Source organism: Corvus hawaiiensis, chromosome 10 (assembly GCF_020740725.1).
Source record: "Corvus hawaiiensis isolate bCorHaw1 chromosome 10, bCorHaw1.pri.cur, whole genome shotgun sequence".
Lineage (NCBI taxonomy): Eukaryota > Metazoa > Chordata > Aves > Passeriformes > Corvidae > Corvus > Corvus hawaiiensis.
The window spans coordinates 9514174-9538427 of record NC_063222.1 but is presented as its reverse complement, the minus strand read 5'-3'; the positions used below and the strand labels follow the sequence as shown (position 1 = coordinate 9538427).

The following is a 24254-nucleotide window of genomic DNA, read 5'->3' as shown; positions in this document are numbered from 1 at the left end:
ACCCAAGTTGCAGGACCCACCAGAGGGAGCAGTAACACCACTAAAGCAGGACTGAGTGTCTGGAATCAAAGTTTACTGAGACAAAGACATGCGTGCTTACTTAGAAGAGCCAGCTGAGAAACTATCATACATGAGAGGACCTCTTGCAGGGCTATGCTCACAGCCTGCATAGGCATGAGGGCTCGTAAGAATCTGTCTGTCAACAGAAAGGTAGCTCATATCATCTTATAAAATTGGAATTTTCCAGTATTTTATTTACATTCAGGAAAAAAACCATCCTGGCAGGAAAATGCTACCATTATGCCACAACTGCCAGTAAGAAAAAGAAAGGAAATGAGACAAAAAGCATAATGAGATTAAAAATCAGACTCATTTTTTCATTTTTACTTCAAATTAAAGGAAAACCAGCCAATTTATGATATTCTAAATCCACAGCTTCTTCTGTACATTGTAATTTCAGCAGGGCAAATGAAGATTAGTATTTGCAAAGCAGAAAAAGGAACGAAGCCTGGTTTACGTTTCTCAAGCAGCAGAGGCTTCCTGTTGTACAATCGTACATCAGAAGCTCACTCCAGCTCCAGAAGAAAATTTCCAAGAGAACATTTTGTACATCGCACTATTTTCACAGCCCAGCAGTGAAATCTAAAAATGAAGAAGTAAGTTGAGAAAATTAAATTACACCCATTAGCAAATGGCCTTTTAAGCTTATTACAGAGGTAGCAGGCTGAACCACCAATTTTCTAAATCTTGAACTTCACAAAACTCTACACATGAATAAACTGACAATCAAAATTTTCCTTAAATGCTGTTCACTTAATTAACAAGTTCTGCAAATACATGTGATAGAAAACTAGAACAACTGCATTATCCATTCTGCTTCTTTTTCTGCTTTGCTCACAAAAGCCTGAAAGAATTCTAACGGAATCCAACCTGTGCTGATAAAACTGCCAGCAATCACTTGTGGGAAGAAAGAAAGGAAAGAAGAAAGCAAAGTATTTATCTGTACTTTGCAAAAGGCATTTTCTGAAAAAATAGCACGCAAAATAAATTAACTTTCAAGACAAAATTTAAAAAGGGATGATAATTGACTAATTTATATTCCAGTGTATTAATACAGCGTATTAATAATATTAGATATGGAGATTCAAGTTACTTAACTTTGGATTACACTGTATTTAAAGTGAGCACAAAATAAGCACATGCCTGCAGAAGTGCATTGTGAAATATGACTGTTGGACATCTTTCTGAATAGAAATTCAAAGCTTACTTCTTGTTCAGTACATATCCCTGTACAACTGGGAAAACAAACACCCATTTTTCTCAGCAGCAGGATTTGCAGCAGCACTCAGGCTCCCAGCTGACAAAGCAATCCCCCTCCCACCCCACGACTTGGCTTTTATTTAGAATATGAATCCTCCTGTTGAATTGGCCAATTTACAGATGCTGCAGGAGATGGAGTATCCAAGGCAACACGGCTGAGGCTGCTGGGGCTGTTGGAGCAGGAAGCAAAGGAAATTGCTCAGTTGTACAGTTGAAAAGACTGAATTACCCTTAAAATTTTATTTCCATTAAAATAATCACAAAATAAAAACGGGCTAAAGAGATATCCTTCTGTAATTTTCCTGGCATTACAATGGCAAGCTACCACATTTACAAAAGGTATTAGTATAAAAAAAATTTCATATTTTGTCAGAAAATGGAACAGCTTTTCACTTAAACCCACTAACAATAGCCACACGTCCCAATTTTAACATTTGGTTCCTTTATTTAATATCTGTTAATATGCCTTTTAATGATTTTATTTATGTACAATAGAATAAATTTTATCTGTAACAAAACTGAGGATGCTTCTTTTCCCTCAAATAATTATTTCAGGCGACCTTTTTGTTATTTACGAACTAAACACTGGGATAATAGATCCCAGATTTAATACTCTGGTTTTCATGCACTAGCATTAAGATGGACCAACATTTAAATATCTTATTTGCAAAGGTCTTAAAATGCTTTAATACTGAAATATCACCTCTTTATTGCTACAGTGTACATGGAAAGAAATATTGCACAACTATTTGAACTATATTATGTATTTCTGCCAGGAACAGAGCTGGCATCCTTCAATAAAATTTCCTTTTTCCTTAAGGAGCTGAGATGCATGGCAAAAGCTGAAAGGACCAGGCTTCTCACAAGGAGTTGCAGAGCCCTCAGTGCATCACTCAGTGAGTAAATGTGACCACACCAGGCTTCAGACACACAAACATGACCTTTCTGTGATTGTACAACGCAAGATTCTCCCTGCAAACTGTACCAAAAGCAAGTCCCTTTCTCTTTACTTAAAATGCAAAAAATCATTTTAGAACTTCAAGCAAAAATAACATGTGTTTTCTGTGAAGTTCAAGTAGGCAAAAAAAAAAAAAAAGTGTGAGATCAAAGGGACTACACAGTTTCCTTTTTAGAAGGAAAATGAATGGAAAGAGTCACTAAACCCAACAATAGATCACTGTAGTCTACAAGAGAGATCCTAAGGCAGCAGTAGTACTGTTGGGGATTATTTATTCACAAAGGTCTCGCAGTTTTTACATTTTTATAACAAACTCCAGAGTGCTCCCCTGGCAGGGGCTTGGAATGAGAGGATCTGTGAGGTCCCTTCCAGCCCAAATTATTCCATGGCTCTGTAATTCCATCTACTTCACTGCTCTGAGTCTTCAAAGTCAGCAGAGGCCTCAGGAGACCTTTCTTCAGCTGATGCTGGTCTGGATCCTACTTTGACCTCACCCCAAGTCAAACCCACAGCCCCTTTAGCTCACAGTATGATGGTTGTCTCATCTCCCACCTCCCAGCTCATTTTTGTGGCAGTTTCAAAACATGTGCATACTGAACCTAAAATTTCAGTATTTGTTACTAAGCTTCTTATGATTAACATCAACACCTCTCAAAATGCCTTCAAGTATATGCTAATTAACACAGCTTACTATCAAATTATAGCAGTCTTCTGAAATCATTTCAGCATCTTCCAAAAAGCATTTCTTCTCTCTCATATACAAACTCAGTGAAGAAACTGTATATTTTTTTACATTTGACACTATAAATGTGAGCTACATAAGGAAAAAAACGTGTGGGATTAATTTATTTCCCCCATAAGCAAACACTACAATGAAAGGATTTTCATAACATCATTCAAGTCATTTTCTTGAGGAAAAAGTATGTGTTATTTGGTTCCCTCTGGAAATTTGCATCCAGAACAATAAAAATGATAATAATAATATTAATTGAAGTTTTAGATGGAAGAATCTCCAAAGCATTTAATCCATTTGCTTATATTCATTCCACATTTATATGTCACAATCCATAATTCACAAAACCCAAGCGTGACCTCAAGGCTATTTTGCATATCCATTAGAAGTCCATGGGGCTGTGGCATAATCTGCTTAATTAATGAATTCCATCAGCCGAATGCCAAGTCAAATAAAGAGCAGCCTGCATATGAGCAGCTTGCTTATCTGATGTTGTGAGTCCAGAAAGCTTAAACAAGCCAGACTTTCCATCAGGCATCTCAACTCAACTGCACAGCAGCAAGAAACCCTCAGTTCAAAGGCAGCGATTACAGACCCTGCCACACTCCCCATATAAATACACTGACAATCGAGCACCCAATTTACATCACAAAGGAATATAAGCCTGACAGCCAAACACAGCAAATAGCTTCCTGATGCTGAAGTAATAAATGTTCCATTCAAAACAATGGCTGAATTCTAGATTTATTCAGTAAGGTCAGCTTTAACACATCTGAACAGAATGGTGCAGAGCCAACTCTTTTAATCTTTCTGATGCCTTAAATTAGGAGAGGAGATGCTATTTTACATACATTCTGTTCTTGAGGAGACAAGGTCGTTCAGGGGCTGTGAGTGGTAAGGGCTGTGTCATCTACACACTGATGCTCTAATGCTTCATAAATCAGTGAGAGCCACAGGCATTCCCCCTCTGGCCTCCTCAGAGCCTGGCTGTGCCCTCTTAACTGCTCCATTTGGTCATTCTGTGTCAAAGCCACACTACTCCCTTGCCTTTTATGGATAGTTTTTCTGACTCCAGGGCCTTCATGTTGTAGTCCTTGCCTGAAACTGAAGTGGAAACAGCTATAAAAGCTTCTCTGACAAATACAAAACTGAGGTCTCCTGTGGCACACTGAGAAACACAGCTACTCATCCAACACTGTCACTTGCAGTTAACATCTTTTCAATAAAGCTCTCTCACATACATTCTAACATGACAGATATAAAGAAAGATCAGACGATCAGAGCCTTTAGGAACTCCAACAGAAATCTGGATCATATTTCTCTACTTAGTATTTCATGCTGGAAATAATCTCACCCTTTACAGGCAGGTCATTAAAAATGTTATCACAGCTATTAGCACACGATTCATTTTCCATCTTGTTAGAAAAATTAATTTCCCACTCCACTCTATGGCTGGACTCCAGATAACTGGAGTTTGGTCTCCTCTCTGCAATCTCAGGAATGCACATCTCATTTCAGGAAGCCACTCAGTTTGCAGCAGACACAGAGTGCTTCTGGGTTTAGGTACCGCTCAAGGAAATCCAACTTCTCTTGGAGGATGTTGGATCAGACCACTGAATAACACCTCTTGACAGAACAGGCACTTTGGTGGAAGCTGAAGTGTGAACACAGAAAAGCAGCAGCCAATGTCTGGCCTCCTGGGCTGCCAGTGCACACATGTTCAGTTTTTCATCCACCAGAATGCCCAAGTCTTCTGCAAGTCTGTTCTCAGTGATTTCTCCCAGTCTGTCCCCATGTCTGGGATTGCCCTGACCCAGGGGAACTTCTTGACCCTCTGGAGTTTCTCATGGACCCATTTCTCAAGCTGGACACAAATTTCTTGTCACTGCAAAGTTACCAAGGATGCACTTGCTTCCACTGTCCGTGTTAGTAATGAAGGTATCGAAGAGCACCAGTCCCAGAGCCCTGAGGGACACCACTCATCACTGGCCTCCACCTGAACATAGAGCTACTGATCACCTCTGCATCCATTCAGTCAATTCCTCACCCACTGAACAGTCCACCCTTCCAATCCACATCTCTCCAATTTGGAGTTAAGGATGCCATGTGGGACCACACAGAAAGCCTTACAGAACTCCAGGTAGATGACACTGGTCAGTCTTCCCTTGACCACTGTCTCAGTCACCCCATCATAGAAGGCCACCAGACTGGTCAGGCATATGTGCCTTGAGTAAAGCTGTGCTGGCTGCCTTGGATCATCTCCTTGTCTTGCACATGCCTAAAAACTCCTTCCATGAAGATCTGCTCCATGATCCTCCCAGGCACTGAGGTGAAATACACTTTCAGTGTGGCATTAACACCTCCAGCACAAGAGTAAAGCCATTTGTGAATAAAGAAATAACGTTCTTGCTTTTCTGGTGTGGAATTAAAGACAGAGGAGACTTCATGCCATTCTGGAAAAAGGTAGTTATGGTCCATCTACACTGCTTTGTGTACCTACTGTGCCTCTTTTCCTGAGCGATGTAGGCAGGAACACAACACACAGCCCTCAGCCACTGAAATCTCCACACCTGACACTGCTGAGGAGACAGCAGCATGAAGGGGTAGATTTGTCCAGAGGTTTTGCTAACATATCTTGGTTATTTTTCTTTTAAGTATTCAGTAGGTTCACTTGCAAGTCCTCTGTTGGAAAAGTCATCATCATCATCATCCTACTTAAAAGTACTTACATGTAATCAAAGAAGCCATGTTGGGAAATTACATCATCACTGGTTTTTTCTATTGCTGTACACTATAATTTATCTGTATCAGTGAATAAAATCTAAACAAAAAGGAAGATTCTGCCACAAAGAAACAGTTCAGATCATATCTGCACTCAAAGTGATTCAGGTGTGATAAGAGTTTTCAGCAACCTACAAAGACATGATGTTAGACAGAAGCACTATACTGAAACAGAAAGGAAAATGATGTTTTAGTGGCAGTTAGACACAACTTACATGTGACAGTTCTAAACAGTGAGAGGTAACTACAGGAAAGGGGTAGTTTTCAAGTAACAAACAGTAGCACTTTCTGTTAACTTTTATTTTAATAGTTAAATGTACAACTCCCATTTTTTCCCAAATTTTGACCCAAATCATTAAGGGAAAACTCTGATAGCCTAGATTTCTGAAGAGTAAAAGAAAAAATAATATAAAATACAAATATAAATTTTCTTATGGTAGTGCTGAACTGCCTGAGAGCTTTTCGTATTCAGATGAAGGGAAGCATGCTGGGCTGAAATGGAAGAGACCACCTCAAACAAGGCACTTACATTTTCAAAACGTAGAACCTTTTCTAAGAGGAATGGCAACCTAAATATCCAACTAAATAGCTTTTGCTTTTTAAAAAAACATGAAGAACTTACTCTGGTCTGAACTGGTAACATGTAATAGTTGTTTCACAGAAAATACTGTGCACCACTGATACAGGGGTTGTTTTTTTAAACCACGGTAATACACAATGGTCAGAAGTCACAATGTGCTTCAGGCTGCACAACTTGTTTCCTGAAGAGGAAAAAAATTATTCTCAAGCAAAAAAAGAGCTTAGTAAAGACAAACTCCAAGAATTTTACCTGCTGGGCACCAACATACAGTCGATGTCAGGTCTCTTTGTCTTGGGAATGGCATATAGAGGATACCTATCACCATGTCGAATCAGCACGTGAACTGACACCAGCTTAAAATAATGAGGGGCATGACCTAAAGTGAAGAAAGGGAGAACAAAAACAAAAAAAAAAGAGAGAGAGAAAAAAGTTGCTACCTGCATACACTTTCTTTAATAAAAAAAGCAGGTATAATTAGCTTGATAGCTGTGGTATTGCAGTGAAAGAAAACATCCCTAGGAAAATACAACTTACCAACCCAAGAAAGATTTCACTTCAGATCGCAAGACACGTTATACAAGACTGAGGTTCTCAGCACATCTCCACAGTACATCTGAAGTCCACCAACCACACAAAACATTATTCAAGCACTGAACTCTGTCAACACAATAAGTTTATTCCACTTTCATAATGCCTCTCTTCCAGTCCCCATCATAATGATGGATTTTGCAGCATGTCTAATCTGGATCTTTTTGATATACTAGTTTGTGATTTATTTGATAAGCATTAGTAGGATATGCTAATGAAAGACTTCATTCAGACTCGCTGCAGCCGCTGTGGGGTAAAGAATGCAAATATGCCTTCTAGCTGACCATGTCTAATGGCTTGGAATTCCAAAATTAATTGCTTCTGTGGGGGGTTTCTTCCAGAATTCCAAGTCAACTGTTTGAAATGCAGCCAACTTGCACCAGGAATTACAATTCAAACATTAAATATCTACACCTCTCCCAACCCTTTCAATCCTAGGCCTAAGCTGACCATTGGCTGGAGACAGAACCATTTCCAAAAATCAAGACAACGGAGAGGATACAAAGGGAAGGAAAGAGCAGGAGCATGTTTTGAATGATTTAACATAATTCGGCAACCAGCTGGCATTTGCTGCACCTTCTCCAAGCACCAATGAACTGACAATACACAGTTATCACTTCTAATAACAGCACATAGAAACAAGCAGCTAGGCTGAGATCTGCCCTCCCAAAGCTTACCTTCCATGCTGCGCTCAGCAATGGTGGGAATATTGCAGTAAACATGAGCTTCGTAAACGGGGTCTATGGCAGGAGGCTCTGTCAGCAAATCGGGCATTATTCTCTTCCGGCTCTTAGGATTCAACCCATCTTCCCTGACAGGGTTTACTGGGATTAAATGCACTGAAAGATACAAAACATACACCATGCATCTTCAGGAGAGTTTAGGGACATACAGGATTATGACTTTTTAATCATTATTTTAAAGTAATTATGGATAAAGACTATGGTTTCCATGAAAGGATGTCTCTTGATAGTATACAACAACTTTGTTGTGACTTTTTTCCTGATTTACATAGCCCAGAAGAGCTTTTTGGCAAAGTCAATGCCAATGGCTTCAGAAGCAGATCTGGATGTAAAACAACTCTGGGTTTTGCACTTTTCTTGAAGCTGCTTTTTCTATCAGTCTCTGACTATGAATCACAGAAAAAGGGCCACATAGGTCCGGCTGTCTCTCATCATTTTAACCTAAAAACTGACACTGAAGGACATCAGCAAAAGACACAGCACAGCTATGATGAGGGTAGTACAAGCCACTGGGAAAACAAAGTGGTCACAACTGAAGGAGCTGGATTATTCATCATTTTCTGCACTAATCCCTGCCCTTACATTGCTGCCTTGTCAACCTTAAACAGTCTGGCTTATCTAAAAAAAAAAAAAAAAAAAAGCACACGAAATGTATTTCTTGAAATGAAATTGATATTACCCAAAAGCTGTGGAACACAAAGAAATGCAGTAAACACACACAGAGGAGAAACTAACGGAAATACCACCACCAAGTCTTCTGACATGAAGATGAAAGTTGAAGCATATCTAAATGTAAGGCCAGAGTTGTAATGACCCTGCCTTGATGCAAAAGCCTCAGTCAATTTATGAGCCTGACCAGACTACACTTGTAGTAACAAATGCCTCTATTCTATTCTGTTTTCTGGTATTTTAATCAGAAGCTTTAGAGGCGAAAAAGAGGAGGAAAAGCATTCACATTTTTACCCCATTAGTCTTCCATCTTGAGAGAAAAAGAAAAAAGAAAGAAAAGATGAGAGAACGAATTTGAAAGCAAAACTTTACTAATTCTTCTGCATCAGTTCCTCAGCTCCATCTTGACCTCCAGTTCCCATTTCAGAGGTGAATTTGCTCCCCAAAACAGAGTTGTGCTGACCAAGAAAACCAATGAAGACAGCAAACTAAAGCAAAACGCACATAGATTTTAAGAACATGTAGCCAGTAATAAAACACAGGCTCTTCATTCTTACACTACAATACACTACACTTGAAACGTTTTTATGTGGTTATTCTTTGTCTGCCAAAACCAGAACCCAAGCACCTTCCACAGCCTCGCTAGTGCTGTTGACCAGGCCAGTACCTGCCAAGTGCAGCAACTTCAAACTTTTCATTAAGCTGTTTCAGATTTTGCTTTCAACTCCGTTTGGTGAGAATATTAAACCGTAATTTTGACTTTGGACACTTAAATTGCGGACCTCAGCTGCCATCCCAGCATTTACCTAACAGATTCATTTTTTTAGCTCCTTGCTTAGACTCACATTGTTTTGAGACATTGCAAATCCATGCCCAAGAAACTGGCAGTAACACAGAGCCTTGGTAATATCTATCAGAGGTTGGGAACTCTGGGGCTTGCAGCACATTTGTATTTGGGGTATAAATCCCAAACCCAAGAATGTGTTACAACAGTGACTGGACTCTGCAAATAAACACCACTACAGCCAGCAGTTGTCCACAGTACAAATGGAAAATTACAGGTACATTCTATTGGCCAAGTTTCCAAACCAGAAAGTTACAGGCAACTACTCCCAGCTTTCTGCAACAATTCTCTCTAGAGCAACCCACAAACTACATTGCTTCTGCTCCCTTAATATCACAGACACAGAGTTGGCTGAAATACTCAAGAGATCACGTAGCTCAAGCCAGCTTAGACACAGGAGTGTTTCAGCAGACAGGGGAAACCATACCCCAACAGCAAAAACTCCAAGTTAACTCTGGGTCCTCAATTTTGGTGGGGAGATTTAAAAGCAAAATAAAGATTCTAATTTTTTTTTATCTAAGGCAGCTTTAGCCACAAAAAAGCCTGAACAGATCCCATTTTTGTACTGAGACTATTAAGGGCAGAAGCCAACAGATGCATACATCAGCTTATTAAAATCAAGTGCCTATGATTCCTAGGGCCAAATACATTGTCTGCAGAACGCAAGTCTCATTTCTAATCAAACTAATTTAATAAATCCCATAACACTGCCAGACAAATTTAAGAATAAGGAAAAGCACTAAATCTTACAGAGAAGCATCTACTCTAAAATATTAAAAATAAAACTGAATATTAAGAACAACATTGAATACTAAGAATAAAATTGAATATTAAAAGTAACACCTGCAGGACTGCCAGAATACATGCTTGCAGTTTAAAAAGCAACTGAAAGAACACTCTTAAAGCAGACTCTTAAGTCAGTACAGCAGCTATGGGTACAACTTAAAAATATTTTGTGGACTGAAAATGGACTCACAGATTAGAAACAACAATAGTTCATGTACTAGCTGGTAAATATTGTCGTTATTGTACAATGAATATGCTTGGCTTATGCCTGGGAAGAGGAAAGGACACATCATCGGCAGGATTTTCCTTTAACACACTGGAAATAACAAATGTTGGGTGAAAATAATAATGACAAAATCAGTCAAACCACCTATACAAACACCTTATATTTAACATAGCTAAATAGAAAAAATAGCTAAATAGAAAAAAGAATTACATGAACTGGGCATCAGTCTCTACAGTCTCCTGGAAATCTCCATCAAGTGCATATACATGAAAATAACAAGTATTTCAGAGTTGGGAGAATGGGGACGGCCAGGATGAGGGGGACAACAGGGAAGAATGACAACGTAAGACCAAGGAGAGATGAATGCCAGCTGGAGCTGCCTTCTCTTTGCTCAGCATGGTCACCCTGAAGAGCCCACCCAGCCACACTGGTCCTCCTCACCCCTTGTTACAACTACTCAGAAGCTGGAACATCCCTGCAGTTTCAGAGCTTTGGGATGAGGATCCCAAGCAACACATCCTCTCTTTGTATTCTGGCTGCTGAAACAACAGAGGTATTTTCCATGCCCTTAGTTGTTTCTCAAATATTTCCTCATCTCCTACCATTCCCTGGACGTTGTTTGTGCCTCATGTACTTATGATGTTCTCCCCTTTCTCCCTCCCTTCTCATTTCAAGTATTTGGCCTTCATGCTCCCTTGCTGTCTTCATTTATCCCACTTCCTGGCTATCCAGTCCTGCTTTGCACACCTCATCTTCTCCAGCTCCTTTTGCACAGAAGGCTCAGTTTGTTCCTTCATTTTTGTACTCCCTGTACCACACAGAGCAGTTCTCTAAAGCTCTTTGAAGAGCTGACTCTCTGTATCCAAGTATTTCCCTGCTGAAGTCCCCCTCTGAAGTGTCAATCCCACCTCTGTCTCCCACGTGGGTTTTCTGGTCCGTTTGTAATGGGCAAACCTACAAACAGTACTGGACTGATAACAGCTCAGAGAGGAAAGTGAAAAAATAAATAAAAATAAATTTTAGAAAGCCCCTCACAGGAAGCTGAAATTCATCTTTTTTTCCAAACTCAGTTGCTCTTCCAGATGTACAGCATTACAAGGTCAGAATAGTGCTACACAGTTTTCACATTGTTTTTTACAGCTTAGCACTATTTTATATGAATTTCTCTATTAGTTCACAGTAACATGAACTTGCCCAAAACAGAAGTCTGACAGTGTGCACATAGGCATACTTAAATCTATGATTAAGAGAGGTTTTGAACAGGATTTTTCCACTGCTGTGCCTTTCAAAGCTCATGTTTTACTATGACAGAAATACAACAATGTAAACCAGAAATGGAACAGATGATTTTGATGTGCATTTGCCTCAGCCAGAGCAGTTAATAAAACAGATCTGTAACATATTTCATCATCTAACTGGAAGCTTTGCCAACACGGGAACTATAAAGAATATGGACATATTATTACCGAGGTAGCTTGACAACAAAAAGGGAGAGACCATATTTTATTTCCCAATATTCATAAACTTATTTTTATAACTAAAGAAGCTACATAAAAACTACTTTGAAACAGTAATTCTGAAAAAGTTATAGTGAGGAAAAAAAGTAGAAAGTTACAGAAACAATAAAAGGAAAGAGAGCTCAATGCAACTCTTCCCAGGGTGCCACCAGGCTAAAATTGTGTGAAACATGAAATAAAACTAAACACGTAGGCTGGTATCAGACAAAAGTAAGACCTGATGGAACAGTCAAACAGCAACTGCTGCCCTGTGAGACAGAGAGGCACTGGTCACACAGTATTACACCTAAATACTGCTGCAGAATCACTCCTTCAAGAATCCTTGCCGCTCCAAACGGAGATTATTTTTTTAAGTCAACACAATTCAAAAGAAGTAAAATGCAAATTCTGATACTAAGTTTAATTAAACAAAAAACCTCCAGGAACCTTTATTTTAAATCACACCACAGAACCTGAAGACCACATTCTAAAATGAAGTCAATAGCTTGTCTAAGAAACATCTTTAAGAAACCCAGTGGCATCTCAAACATTATGAGCGTGGTTTTATTTCCAGTGTACATTAAGTATGACCTATTTAAAGAGCAACAAGTTGATTGTCTGACTTCCATACTCTCCCCAACCAAGTTCCTGAATGCCATGAAATATATAAAATCCCCCAAATATCAGACAAGTAGCTTCCAAGCAAGAGAGACAATCATTCAGAAGTGCTTTCAGTGGAACGATCGTAACAATTCCTACATAGCAACTAATCCCCTCTGGAAAAATGTCGAGTTTACCAAATCAGCTATTGTGCTCAGAAGCCAGCAGGGAGCCAGATACACATTAGGGCTACAAAACTGACATGAATTTGACAGAATTCAGTACAGCAGAAAACCAAACACAAAGCAAAGTGAAATTCTTGTAGAAAGAACACCAAATTAAATGCTAAATCACTTAATTATCAATTTTTCTCCCTCCTGTAGTCCTGCTTTCATCTTGAGATACAAAAGGTAGCAGCACTGTTCACCAAGAAGAACACATTCATCCATGAAAAAGAATCAACATTTACCTAAAACCAGAAAGATGGGCAATAAAACCAGTTTCCACTGCTGTTTTTCCTTGTAGCTCCAACCAGCCTGAGAAGCAGCAGCACAAGTAGCCATGTTAGTCCTGATCTTCTGACTTAACAGAGAGCTGAAATTTTCATCTTTTATAATACAGAAGGTTCTTTCAGCCCCATGCAAACATACTATTTAAAACAGTCAAATAGAAATGCAGCCACACAGCAGAAATGAAAAACAGCAACCCCACTGTAAGTAACCTTATGCTGATGGGTAAAGAAAAGCAAACACGCATGTCAGAGAGCACAAAAAGTTATTTATACACTTCCACCTTTCCCCCCACCCCTTTCTGCTCCTACCAGGCTGCCTAGCACAGAGCAGAACGCTCAGGCTTCTGAAAGCCTGGTGATGAATGTGGACTTCATAGATTCATAGGATCATTAAGGCTGGAAAAGACTTTTAAGACCACTGAATCCAGTTGTTAACCCCACTAAAACCTGTCCCCAAGTGCCACATCCACACATTTTTCCTCATATCCAATCTACACCTCCCCCAGCACAACTTTAGGCAATTTCCTCCTGTTCTGTCACTTGATACCTGGGAGAAGAGACTGATCCCCACCTGGCTACAACCTCCTTTCAGGTGGTTGTAGAGAGAGATAAGGTCCCTCTGAGCCTCCTTTCATCCAGGTTAAACACCCCAGCTCTTCTTCTAGTTGCTCTCTCCCTGAAAAAACAGTAGTGTATGGAAGAACAACCCAAAAGAGGCAGGAATTCTTGAAAGCAATTGAGGTGGGGAGAAAAGGTAAAGAAAAACAATCTGGAAAAAGCAGCTAAGGCACACCAACGCTGAAGGTACGCTGCCAGTGGGGAAATGAAGCAGCATGAGCACAGCACTGCCAGAGCTCTGACATCCTGTAATCCTGGGTATGATCCCTGCAAGTCCCAGGTCAGGTCCCTGAAAAGCCCCAGGTGTGGTCCTGGCAAACCCCACCCTCGTGCCCGACCAGCACACCCCCAGGATCAGTTTTAGAGCTCTGCCTTGGATTGCAAATGCACATCTGGGTATCAATGAAGTTCAAATGCACCTGTGTGACACACAACAGCACCTTTCTCATTTTCTTCTTTTGTACAGCTAAATAAAGGCTTTGACTGGCTCAAAGGTAAGATCTGTATTAACAGCAAGGGCTTTCATCCATAATGCATAAGGCCACAGTCACTAATGTGCTGTATTTGAATGCTGAGTAATCACACAAAAAAAGGCTTATTAACCTACCACTGGTCAAACTATCAAGTATTACTATGAAAAATAACCATAAAAGTCTTTAAAAAAGCTTTCTAAGCCTGTGAACATAAGCTTCTAAGCTTTATATTTTATATTTATATAAAATATAAATGGAGCTACTAAACTTTTACAGTCTTAAATTTTCACTGGCTTTTAGTATATTAAGAACATGTAGTTTAATTAAGAAAAAAAAGCCAGTAATTTTTATTTTAAATCAAACCTCTTGCCCTATAGAACCTGAGGAGGAATTTTTTTTATATGTGAGACCTGTCCACACTGAACCTAAGAAGAAGTGACAGTCGAAGAAGTGACAGTCACAGAATCACAGTCATCAGTTTCTTTGCAGTCTCTATCCCTTAACCACTTCTTTCACCACAACTCTGCTTCCCCAAGGATTTGCCCTTCCATTTTCTCCACTTTGGCTGAGTGTCCTGCCTGTTAAGGAGCAAGTGGAGCAAGGGGCCCTAAAGCACAGATGTGTTCACAGGCATCCACAGCCCTCTCTACTACAGAACAGGCTCTGAGCTTCAAGGTCTTCTTCCCACAGAGCTGCTAAATTCTCTGAGCACAACTACAAAGGAGAAAAAAAAGAGTGAAGGGAGCTATGGGGGAGGTGGGTAACAGAGAGAAGAACAGTGGGGGACGGAGGAGGGCACACACTTAAATTGAACCTGGAATAGTAACAACAAAATGCTTTGCCTTGACAAACCCCTGAGAATATAAAGAAGGTTCCTTGGAGTGTAATTTCTCCACAATATTTCAACCTAACAATTGTGTGTGTTCCAAGGTGACACAGGTACAGCCTTCAGAATGCAGCTGTGTCAGGGCAGCAGAGGTAAGTGCTCCCCTCCTTACACACTTGAAATGTTACCTACCCAAACTCCGAAAATGGATGATTCAAACACAGATTCATCAACCTCAGTACGAAAGAGGGCAGGAACTTCCAAGCTCGTGGCATTCACTAAACAGCCAAATGGGAGCAGACAGAAAACCGAGACTACAGATCCCATCCTCTGAGTTTCCAACAGTTTGCAAACACTCAGCACCAGCGGTGAGTTATGGGCTGACACATGCCCAGACACATACACCTATTTAACCCACTCAATTTTGTGACTGCAGCTGCTGTTTTTCCTTCTGTAAAAGAGATCATAGTAATTTAGAGACTTTTAAAGCAGTCTTACAGCACAGTCATATTGCCAACACCCTACATGTCAAGTTCTAGGACAAACTTTAAAAAAATATTCACGAAGACTATTTAGGTGCAGCAAGCAAGTAGCAGATGTCATTGAATAAATATTCTTTTCATGCCAGAGTTTCTAATCAAAAGTGCTGAAAAATGCTTGCTACAGCAACCTTGAATACCTGCATTTTCATACTGCAGAGCCACAGTTCTGCCGTGGCCTTCAGCACACCATATTCTGACACCAGAAATTAAAGCCCACTAGAACAGTTCAATCGATCCTATCAAATGAACATGGACATCTCCCTTCCTACAGCAAAAAAAACAATTACTTTGGAAGACCATAAGGAATGCTGCCACAGACTTGTGAAACAGAACATCATATTTCAAATTCTTACAGAGAAACTTTAACCTGTCAAGAGAAATTGATTAAATTCACATAGCTGGGGATTTTTTTTTTTTTTTTTTGGGCGGGGGTCCATTTCCATTTCAGTGCACTTATCTTTGTTGGGTAAATTTCTGCATTACTTGGGTCACTATTAGAAAAATGCTGCTTTTAAAATTCTGTTAAGTGCTATGTTTGTCTTTCCTCATGTGGTTCCTTAAACTACATCTTCATAGTGACAACACAGAAGTCACAGCCCCATTTCCAACCCCAATTACTTCTTGTGACTTAATAAAGAAAAAAGGCGGATTTCCCTTTTCTTTTAGCCTTGCAGACTCAGTCACCACAGAGCCTGAAGCATCAGGTCCCTTCCTGCCCTTCTCCACCTGGAGAAGTCAGCTACAGTCAGTCTCCACCCAAAACATGTTGGAGATGAGAGCGGGGCAGCCAACAGGAAGAACCATTCTCCTCCAACTGGAAAAATACCCAGGGGAAATTTGCAATGAAAATGCCGTTCCTCTGTTTAACGTGTAGGAAATGGAAGTTTTCTGAAGCATCCTGTATATCACAGGTTCACTGACAGAAAATGGGAACTCAGGGAGACTAGGAGGCTGCAGGTGTCCTCAGCTAACCCAGTGGAAGTCAGATCTGATTGAGGGGGAACAAGTGTGAGCTCTAGAGTATTTAAATTTTTAATGCACATGTTTTGAAGAAAATCACAGACATTAGGACATAAGGAAAAAAAACCCTAAAGACTTAACAATGGTCTCCTGCCATGCACAAGAGAAATGGAAGTCCACAGATGCACCCCAGTATGAGCTTTCTCACCACAGTCCCTGCTTTCTCCCCAGAACATCATAACACAATTGCAGCTACAACTTGTAGGTGCATCTTACTTTTTCTAATCAATCCTGGTGTCATTTTCTCACATGAAAGGCAACCAAAAGCTTATTCTTTAGTCTAATGCCATCTGAGTTTTCAGCCTTCTTAGTTTTCAGATCCCTAAAGTTTTTCCCTGAAGATGAAAATGTCCCTATGGACAACTGAGAACTACTATAAATAGGCTGCTCTCCTTAGCTGTTTTTTCACAGAGTTAGACAGAAATAGCCAACCCTCCCACCTCTTTCCAGGAGTGGGGCAAGGCCTATGTGTCTGCCTTTTTTTCGGCTCACAAGTTGTGAACTTCTTTAAAGGTTTTCCTCATTTTGGGGCAATTGCCAAAAGCAGCCCTTGCCCACAGAGCGATAGCTCTCAGGTACTGAGCCAGGGCCTTATTCCATACCAGAGTCAGGGCAAAAGACCAGATTTCAGTACTTGTGTATTCATGTTCAAAGATAAAATAGAACAGCTACACACAACCACCATGCCTGGTAGCTTACCAGCTTTAAACCACTCACACCAGTATTGCAGAGAACAGGTTTCTTATTTCCAGCCGCATTAGCTGCATGGCTAGCAGATTTTTTTACAAGGTCATAATCGGACTTAGATGAGGAAAATAAATATGTTGAGAAAATCCTTTTTGCACCAAACACAGCATGGCAGGCCTTGCACTCTTGTGTTCGAGACCTAATTTAAGCAGATACATTAAATTATACACTGTGTGCTTGCATTTATTAAGTCCAGATGTGGCTCTGAAAAGAGCTTTATAGTTTTAGGGGTTTTCCTCCGCCCCCCCATTGTTTTTCACTGGACAATTCAGAGGAGCATATGGCATTGCTTAAATAGCTTCCAGGATTGCCTGACAGCAGTAACACAGCAATGCTGACTGCAAATCTGAGCCTTTTCAAGCTCTAGAGATGACAATCGCTTTCCACTTCTCCGCCCAAAGTGAAAAATTACTCCTTGTACTTCATCGTATTTTCCTACTGCACTGAAACTCTACAATGTTCACCACAGAATAGATTTATATTTTCATCAATTTAATGTACTACTTTCTTTAAAATAAATACACATGCATACTAAAGCTTTTCCTTTCCAGCATGTCACTAATTACCCTATTGCTTGGCTCCACACTCAGACTGGAGGGGGTGGGCGAGGTTCCTACAGGACATCCAGACAAGCACAGATTTGCTGCTCTATAAACACATTGCTCAAGTCACATCTTGCTCATTCTCCAGGTTTAGCGACAAGATGCAACAGGAGCCTCAGCAGTGCTTACAGTGACACAGTTATGTTGGTCCCTGGCCTACCACAGGCTCACTGGGATTCCCAAATGAGAAGGGCAACAAACACCACACTCTGAAGGAAGTCCCTCCTACTGCTGAGAGCTGCCATGTCTCATCAGGCTGTGAGATGACTTCAACTACGTCAAATCAGTGTCCTGAGGGCCACCAAACAAGGCTTAAGTATGCAAAGACTAAACAGGGGGGAATTATGGCCTGAGCACATGATTTTTATAAATACAGTCGATCCAGCCACTGCTGCTTATCCAACGAGACTCATGAGCATTGCAATAAGATTTTAAAGCACTGTCCTGCTTCTGTCTACAGAACACATCAACTGCTAAATGAACTAATCCAGCTGAATTGTCCTGGAACAGATTTTCAAAACAGCTTTTATCAGCTGTGTTCAGAAACTGTTGGCAACTCTTCCCATTTCCATAGTATTGTCTCAAAATAAAGATCAAATGCTTTACACTGATATACACTATAGTGAATGCTCTGCCATCCTTTTCCAGGGGGTGAGGACCTTTGCTTTTAGTTTGGGGTTGGCTTGTTTGTGTTTGTTTGTTTTTCCTTTTGTCCTGCATGATTCTCACAACTACTGGAGTGGGAAGCTGTGCAGCAGTGATTGCAACATGACTGAAAAAAAGATGCTTGGCAGATTTCACATGTGAACTGAACACCAACATCGCAGCCAAGAAGATTCAGCACAGCAGAAGAAAATGCAGGAAAAAGTACTCTCAGGAACACGGACTGCAAATCCTCTGGCTTCAGTGACCCTTTCATCTACAGCAGCAGGGAATGATACAGAAATATGCCCCATAAAGCAGAGTTCAAGATAGCTCAAGAGTTGCTCCTGTTCTGTTATCCAGCAATCTGTTGCTGACACTTCACATCTCTGACATGGACTCTCTGCAGCTGAAGCCCTATGAGTGCTCCCTGCACACAGGGAAGTGTGCACTACTGTTTTCTATCATCCTAGATGCCTCTTTGCCTTAGGGTTCTCCTCAGACAGCATTCCAAAATACTCAGAATGTCTTCTGACATTCAAGTCAACTGTTATTAGGGCATGTACTAGAACATCCAGCTATTGAAACAGGAATCCCAAAATACACAGGAAAAACAAATAAATAAAGGGACTTAAAAACACACCTTAGCTCTGCCCACATCTTCACCAGTATTGCTCCCCTGGTGTCAAAACACCAAAGCAGCAGCTTTTCGGCTGCAACAAACTACATCTGCTCACTGGTAAAGGCAGCTTCTGATCACCTCTCCTGAGCTGTTTCCTGCACTTCCCTGCAGCACCTCTGCCTGCACACCTGGGCTGGGGGCAGAGATGTCTGTCCCTCAAAGGGCTACCACCCCAAAGGCAGGGACACACACAGCCTCTGCAGCTCAGCCACAGCCTCTGCAAAGGCACAGGGCACCAACTGCTTAATATGTTAATGTCATCAGTCAGACACAATCCACACGATCCACAGACATCTGGCACTTCTCTACAGCACTGTCCTTCCAAGGTAAAAAGCCTTACAAATTCAAATCAATATTTTCACTACTGCATTAAATTAGCACTTTTCTGTTTCGCATCTAATCCCAACTGCTTTCTGTCCACAAACTGACCTGCTCAGGGAAGTGATCTCAACACCATATGCCACTGCTTACCCAAGCCAAGCCAGCTCACTTGTTTGTCCTTGTCAACACCAGGACAGGACACAGAAAGCTGCCATGGATTTGCCAGCAGCAAACCTCAAAACAACATATTTAATACAGTACAACCTGACAGGTTTTTGTGCTGGGGAAGCCTTCCATGACAGACTTAGTCATTAATCTCAGGAATTCAGAACAGTGCTCTCTGGATTAGAGAATTACTGGTATCTTTGGGACCCTTGCCATAAACAGCTTAGAGGAAGACAGTGAATCTTATTTCTTGTCTTCATTTAGCATTAATGCGCACAGTTGGTAAACCCAAAATTACACCACATACGTTTCCAGCTCTTTTAATCCAACCATCTCACAAAAATCATGAAGGGAGATCACTTCCACTTTGTAAGACTTCATATTTTACTGCAGCAAGTCCACAAAAGCCCCAGTCTTTTAAATACAAACCAGACCCTGCTTCATTTAAAATAATCCACAATGCCATTAATTATGTACAAGCACTGCATTTCTCTCAGAAAATGAGTTTTGAAAAGCTAAAAGGGAACTGATTTTGGGAACAGAGATTACTCTTACTAGGAAAAAAAAAAACCAGCCTGTACACATTAAAATCTTCAAAATCAGTTTGAGACCCCTTATTAATCACAGAAACTCCACATGCCCAAGAACACACAGTAAATTTTTCAAAAACCCTCACAGTCAAGTGACAAGACACTTTGGATTAAGTCAGTCGCTATATCATTTCAGCAATGAGAGCCCAGCAAAAGCACAGATAAAAGAACAAAACTCCCTGACAGATAACCCACAAGAGAAAAATTAAAAGGACTAAGAAGAAACATGAACAACTATATGAAGCATATTAAGCATCTCTCTTTCAGATACACACAGTGGAACCAGCACATCCATAAACCTGATGGTTTTCAACTCAATTTGCAGCAGCACAGTGGGGATTAAGGCAGGCACAAAGCACAGCTCAGAGAAACAAACCTATCATCAAACATGAAGTTTAAGTAGCCCTCCATGCTTTTCAGAAGACTGCACATGGCCTAGAAACAGGGTAAGTACAACTGCATTATACCCACTGACATTACAAGTAGTTCTCCTAGTGCTCTCCCGTTCAAACCCTGCTCACTGAACAAGGAGGCAAGAGAAATTTGGGTCAGAACATCCTCTGAGGAAGATGCAGAACCCAAATCTCAAACAATGGACAGCAAATGATTAAAGTATGATGAGTCCATTATAACATTGTCCTAAAAGCTCTGCTAAAAGTAAGAGGGATAAAGCTAATGAAGTGTGAATTGATTGTGAATTCTCAGAAAACTGGTCTAACATCAGCGTGGACAGCAAAAGATTAACAAAAGGCTCCTACTAAAAAAAAAACCAGAGTGACAAGGCTGTATTTACTTTCTTAGCTTAAGACATCCAGGTTTTGGTTTGATGTCATCATCTCTGCAACATGAGAAAAAGAGAAGTACAAGGGAAGGCAGCAGCCCTGTAAGCAAGGGGAGGAGCAGCTGAGAAATCGCTTATGGAAAGAGCAAACCTTTAGGGATGAGAATCGCTGCCAGTGCCCAGCCAGCCCCAACAGGAACACTCAGCAAGGAGGGCAGAACCAGACACAGGTGAGCTCTGCCTTTGCTGGCTCACCCACAGGTGAGCAAAGCCCAGAACCCATCTCCCAGAGAGCCCCGGCAGTCAGGGCTGGGGGACTGAGCCCTACACTGGCATCTGCTATCCTGAAAACCCCACACAAGAGCTACAATGCAAACCCCACACAGAGGGGCCATGCTCTTGTGAGAATCGAGGCTTTACATTGTGCAGATTTCACCTGAGTGAACTAACCCTGACTCACCAAACATTGATAAAGAATGGAACAGCCGCACATTAGGAACAATATTCTCTCTTTGTTACTTCTACAAACAAAATAGGGTGAATTTCCAAGCTTAAGAACAATGTTTCAGTTGTTAAAACACAGTTTGGCCCACTATACAAGTAATGTATGGAAAAATCCTAGGAACAATTTTATTGGCTTTAAAAGACAGCCGTGCCATTCCAAAACACGCCTGCAGCGACCTGTAAGGCAGCCTGACTCGGCTTTTGAGAGCTGTGAAAAATGAAGGGCAGAGAACTGGTTTCATGACAAAACAGAATTTGCTAAGACAAAACTAAACAAATCACATGACCTACTGCTACAGAATCAACTGTACAGCAGCCTTCAAACATGTGCTGTAACAGTTCATATCAATTCTGCTTAAATACAGTCCAACTAATCACCACGGATGAAGTCAGAATGTATATTTAAAGAGGAATTATGAAGTTCTGTAGCCTGATAAGTAACTTTCATTGGTCAAATCCCGTCTCAAGCAACTAACCCTGACCTATATTTGAAGCAACTATTTTGAAATGATTGCTTTATTTTTTGTAGAAGAAAGTAAGACTGTCTCATAGTATAATTTTCAAGCATTCATCACATCTCCTCTCCCTTCAAGGGTTCATTTGGTGTACTGATGCATTATACCACCACTTTTGAAAATCACAAAAAAGTTATCTACATCTCCAGTTACAACATAAAAAGGATCCTTAACAAAAATCTCTATATTTACAGTTAACGCTCTTCACTCACTATTAAAATGCACAAAGCCTTGGACTTATTATTTGTGGGTCATTTTTCTCTTTAATCTTAAATTCAGATTAAATTAGCACTCGCAAAAATAAAACCCAGAGAGACTTCTCATGAGTGGAAAATTTGCCATGCTTATGAGCTTGAAGGCAAAATTCATGAAGGGAGATATCTGCTCTCCTTTTAATTTCGTATGCTGGTAACACATGACAAAATCAAGTTCTCTACATCAAGGATTCTAAAGCTGTGGCTTTTTAAATACAGTTGCTTGTCTACACCAGCAAAATGCAATACCCACCCAAGCAGCCACTGCCCCACGGCTCTGGTTCCCAGCAGGGGCTGAAGGAAGCCGTGGTGAGGATCTCAGGCTAAGCCCCAAACACCTCAATGTTGGATATGATGCCCACACTGTCCTTGTAAGTAAGAGCTGCCTGCAAAGCTCAAGCCAAGAAAATAAAACTCTGCTGGGTTTTTTTTTTGTGGAAAATCTCAATTTCTGTTTCCTGTGACTCATCTTTAAAACCAAAAGCTCCAGTGCAAAATCAAATGACAGAAAGTAGAGAAAAATTATTACTGGAACAACAAAATGTCATTTCCAGACATGCTGATACACCAACACCCAAGCCTGAACCATCAAGGCAGGGAAAGTATTTTCAAAAAACTGTAAAAAGCATAAAACAGCTCTCCACACTTTAGACGGGAACCAGCACCCTGCCTGAGCAGTGGCTGACATCCTAAAAAGCACTGGCAGATACCAAAATTCTTTTTATCAAAAGGCAAGCCTAAGCCACTGATCAAAGTATCAAAGTATGCAGGAAAACAAACTCTAAACCAGAGGAGAAGCTCCCTGGGAAAGAGCTGCCCAAGAGCCAGGGCCTTCAGAAGGACAGTCTGGAACTGATACTGGGCACAGGGTTATAAAAAGCATCCCTGTAAAAAGGGATGCTTTCCCACTATAGTTTTAGTCCTCTTCTCTTGACTGTTACTTTCCTTAGACTTTCAGTAAATAGAAAAAAAAAAACAAAAACAAGCAACAAAATAAAACAAAAATATTTATTTCATGGAAAAAATTAATTTTCATGCCTTTGATTACAGAGTAAAAAATCACTGTCGAGCAAACTCTACAGAGTTTACACATGGCATCCTAACAGCCAGCTTTTAAATTGCCTTTCAGTTTGGTTTATTCAAGGTATCTCATGGATAAATAGTTGAAACATCCTGAGGACACCCACCGTGAGGCTCCCTCAGCCATTCACTGATGTTCTAATGTCGTGGAAGGCCTGTGTTTGCCCAGTAATTGGGTTCTCAGGTACCTATCTTCGGGAGAAAAAGAGAGCAGCTCCTCGGGCATACTTGCAACCTCCTGTTGCTCAGCTGACCTAACGGCTAACCAATGCAATTAACATTGACAGGGTCCTAAATTCTGTCTTTTCCCCTTAGAGTAAGGCTGCAGGACCACAGCTGGATTCTGATACATCCTTTGAATGCAGCTGCCATCCTCTGTCTCTGAAACACAGGGACACTGCATTTACCTGCCCTTTGCACTGCTCCGGGCATGTTACACAGCACGGAGAAGGAAGAAAGACCTCAGCCACTGCAACCTCTTCTTCTGGCAAAAAAAGAATAAAGTATCCCTACATATATTCTTTGTGTTTGTACCCAAGGAAACTGCCCATTTTTAGTCAACAGCATTATGGATAATATTTACAGAGACAAAAATACAGCCCACAGCCCAGCACAGGCCATTTTTTCATTCTGCAGTTTTTCTGACAAAGAAAAACACTGAAAACTTCAGATAAAAACAACATAATTACATTTTAGTACAGCCTTAACTGACAAGTCTATCAAAACCAGCTCTCCTTTTGTCTCTAATGCTGAAGTTTTAAACTGTTTTACAGCCATGACCATTTACATAAACAAAGAGGAGAATAATAAAAACACATGTGGAATGATAAACACTATAAGAAAAATACTTCACCCTTTTATGTAGAACTGGCCCCAAACATAAAACAAGAAGGGAAACAATGACAATTCCTAATAAAACGTTAATCTGCCAGTCATATTTGGTTTGAAAGTCAACCAGTTTCCCTATCCAATGGGTTTCCCAAACACAAACTCTCCATTGATATAATTATCCATCAGAGACATCAGAGTATGCTTTTAGCCAGCAGTGGAACACATT

General features: G+C 40.6%; 1 protein-coding gene across 3 annotated transcripts in view; it reads right to left on the bottom strand.

The window, feature by feature from the left end:
* PXYLP1 (2-phosphoxylose phosphatase 1) overlaps nucleotides 1-24254 on the bottom strand; it is a 49217-nt gene that overhangs the window by 5122 nt on the left and 19841 nt on the right. The window contains exons 1-3 of one of the 3 annotated variants that reach the window (XM_048314608.1): nucleotides 12794-12995; nucleotides 7638-7799; nucleotides 6622-6748 (exon numbers count right to left, since the gene is read on the bottom strand). In XM_048314608.1, coding sequence (XP_048170565.1) covers nucleotides 6622-6748; nucleotides 7638-7799; nucleotides 12794-12887 — 383 coding nt within the window. In that variant the 5' untranslated portion in view covers nucleotides 12888-12995. Of the gene's footprint in view, nucleotides 1-100; nucleotides 1491-6621; nucleotides 6749-7637; nucleotides 7800-12793; nucleotides 12996-24254 lie in introns of those variants that run through there. The other 2 variants (XM_048314609.1, XM_048314610.1) reach the window with 2 other exon arrangements.